At 34.8% G+C, this 3,334-nt stretch overlaps 1 protein-coding gene across 1 annotated transcript in view; it reads left to right on the forward strand.

Annotated features, from left to right (window-relative positions):
* The window catches only part of LOC104825428, a 2,453-nt gene extending 1,621 nt beyond the window's left edge, over positions 1-832 (forward strand). Inside the window, exon 2 of the mRNA XM_010557756.1 lies at positions 692-832. Within this exon, the coding sequence (XP_010556058.1) occupies positions 692-832 (141 nt within the window). The remainder of the gene's footprint in view (positions 1-691) is intronic.
* Positions 833-3,334: the final 2,502 nt, after the last annotated feature.

Raw genomic sequence — 3,334 nt, forward strand, 5'->3', positions numbered from 1 at the left:
TATGTATGTATATAAATATTTATATGTATAAACATTTATATATGTATATATATTAATGTTATGTAATATCAGAAGTTTAACTTGGAGCAGTTGGATGATTGTCAATTGGAACTCCAGGGTTAAGGAGGATTGAGCTGGAGCAGTGGAAGGATGGGTGACCTACTGGGAAGTGAGTTACGGGATCGGGATCGGGATAGATGTCGGAGTTGGGGTCGGGGTCGGGGCTGGGGGATCGGGATCGGGATAGATGTCGGGGTCGGAGTTGGGCCGGGGGATCGGGGCTGGAGGATCGGGATCGGTGCCGGGGGTCGGGATCGGGGGGGTCGGGATCGAGAATATATTTTGAATTTTTTGTTGGAATGTTCCAACGGATTGCGGTTGGAAATTCCGTTGGAAAATTCCAACGGATATCGGTTGGAAATTCGGTTGGAAAATTCCAACCGATAAATCCGTTGGAAATCCGTTGGAAAATTCCAACGGATTGCGGTTGGAAATCCGTTGGAATTTTCCAACGGAAAAATTCGTTGAAGTTCCGTTGAAAATTCCAACGGTTTTCCAACGGACACCGTTTTCTAACGACGAAATTCCAACGGATTTATCCGTTGGAAATCCGTTGGAAACGTTAATTTCCAACGGAAATTTGGTCATTTCCAACGGATTTGCCCGTTGGAAATGACCATTTTTTTTGTAGTGTCTAGAGGGGAAGGTATGCCATGACACTCTAATCAAATACATGGCAGATAGACCAAGTTTCATTGCCCGTGAACCCGAGTATTTGGCAAAGAAAGACGCTTTATGGACTCGTTGTATGTCAATCAAAATAACCGTTTGATAAAAATATATTTTGAAAATTAAAGTGTAACTTCGACTAAATAAATTGTGTTTTTTTCCTTCAAAGTTTCATAACATATCGAATCTATAATCCTCTACTTATTGTTATATAATATGAACGGAAAACAAACTTCCTAAATTCTCTCTCTCCCTCTCTATATATACACACATAGTTTTTACTTTTGTTGACATTGAGTGTTTAGATCAAAATAACGCCTTTTAGTTTGTACAAATGAATCAATCCCTCACTTGTCTGAAAATAAAGTTGACCAACTTAATTCAATTCACAAAGCCGACCCCGTACTAAATTATATGTTGTACGACACAAACTTGCTAGAGTTACATACCTCGTTTTTACAAGAACCTTCAACATTCACCTATTTACATTGAGTGATAGTTTATATTCACAATTCAAGGATCATAGTATCAGTTAAACACCATAAACAACCGACCTTAGCTCAGTTGGTAGAGTGGAGGACTGTAGTCGAATTGCAGATTAATCCCTAGATCGTTGGTTCAAATCCGGCTGTTCGGATGCATATAGCATTATTGTAGAGAAAAAAGCGACACATTTGTTTTTTTAAATCTTCTTGGATTAGTACACTTATCAGAAAGGGTTTTAAAAAATGAACTTCTAATTATTTATTACCTTCTTCACTGCTCCGCATATTCCTACTTTAGTCCAAATTACAGTTAAGGTCGGTTTTGTCAAGATGACGATAAAGACATATTTGTTTGATTTTCAATAACGTGCAGGAAAGTCATAAAACTTAGCCCTCACCTGTTGACCTAAATGCAGAATCCTAATTATGAGCTATTAGGCTCGACTGATTGTACCGTTAGGGTTGTGATCGTGGGTAGTGGCGTTTTCAGAACATATGATGGTGATTATGAGCGATAAGTACTGATTGGTTGATAAGTTGCTGTTGATAGCGATTGTGGATGGATACGGTTAGAAGTGAATGGTTCGTTATAATTGCGGTTTCGTTTTGATATAAATTGTAAAAAAGATATTATTTTAAAATAAATTTTTTATAATAGTTGTAATTAAAATTTTAATATCAATTAATGTCCGCGATGTTGTGTCATTCGTCCGACCTTTCGGAGAGAGCTGTGAGTCGTTTCGGGGTCCGGCCCAAAGGACTATAGGACAGGTTCTCCAACGTATACAAAAAAAAAATTAATATCATTTGATAAAAATTATTTATTAAATTTATAATAATTAAATAATAAATTTAAAAAATAAATATTATCAATTTAATTTATTTTTAAGTAAAAAATAATTTTATTATGAAAATTATTAAAAAATATTATTAAAACTAAAAATTATACGATCACATGGTACTATTATATTTTTTTATTAAAATATAATATTTTAAAAATAATATCGAATCATAACACTAAACAAAATCATCACCAATATATATATTATTATTTTTATAATTTTTAATAAGGGTATTTTAGTCTTTTTGTCTAAATGTCGGAAACTGCTACCAAAACACAAATTGAAAGTTGCGATTAGAAAACATAAATTTGGTTGTGGTTATGGATAGTTGCGGTTCAACCCGTCAATTTTTTAATCACCTCCAACGCCATAAATCGCAACCGCTCTGATTGCGATTAATGATGGTGCAACCAGTCGCCCCCATACAATGATGAGATGTATACACACATATGTCCTATATGTAAAGAGATATGCGATTACATCAAATTAAAATTTCTGGTATTATAGAAGAATGTATAAATAGGAGTTGTGGATGACCAATATTTCTTATACCCGGAAGTCGAATCATTAGGCATTGTAATTGTAAACAACGTCTACAACATTCAATTCATAGCATTAGATGGAGATGTTAGGGAACGGGAATAAAAGAAACTCCCCAATAATAAATGCCATAAGAGCTAACAAGACCTTAAAGGGATTATTAATACAGATCAGTAATTGTTTGCATATAAATACCGTTGCTACTTCAATTTCCATATCAAGAAAAACAAAAGCTTAACACATTGAGCCGAATAATCAAATCCAACCATATTTGGAGAAGATGACAAAACTCAGCATCAAGATTGCTATGTACTTTGCTGTTATAGGCATGGTATATGCATCTGTGTCTGTCTTTGCAATAGAAGAAGGGGAAACAAAGAAGTTTTGGGATGACTGTCTCACGAAAATGTCTCCAAAATGTACCTTGGATATAGTCGAAGAGATTTTTTGAAACGGGAGCGTCTCCGATGTTTGTTGTCGCGAACTTATCCAAGAGGGAAAGCTTTGTCATGACACTCTAATCAAATATATGGCAGATAGACCAAGTTTCTTCGCCCGTGAACCCGAATATTTGACAAAGAAAATGCTTTATGCACTCGTTGTGTGTCTGTCAAAACAACCGTTTAATAGAAATGTAAATAAAAATACCACTTCAACTAAACGAATTATATTTTTTTTCACTTTTCACAACATAGCTAACTCTTTAATCCTCGTACTTATTTTTTCATAATATGAAAT

The sequence above is a fragment of the Tarenaya hassleriana genome, unplaced genomic scaffold (assembly GCF_000463585.1).
Source record: "Tarenaya hassleriana unplaced genomic scaffold, ASM46358v1 Cleome1, whole genome shotgun sequence".
NCBI classification, from domain to species: Eukaryota; Viridiplantae; Streptophyta; class Magnoliopsida; order Brassicales; family Cleomaceae; genus Tarenaya; species Tarenaya hassleriana.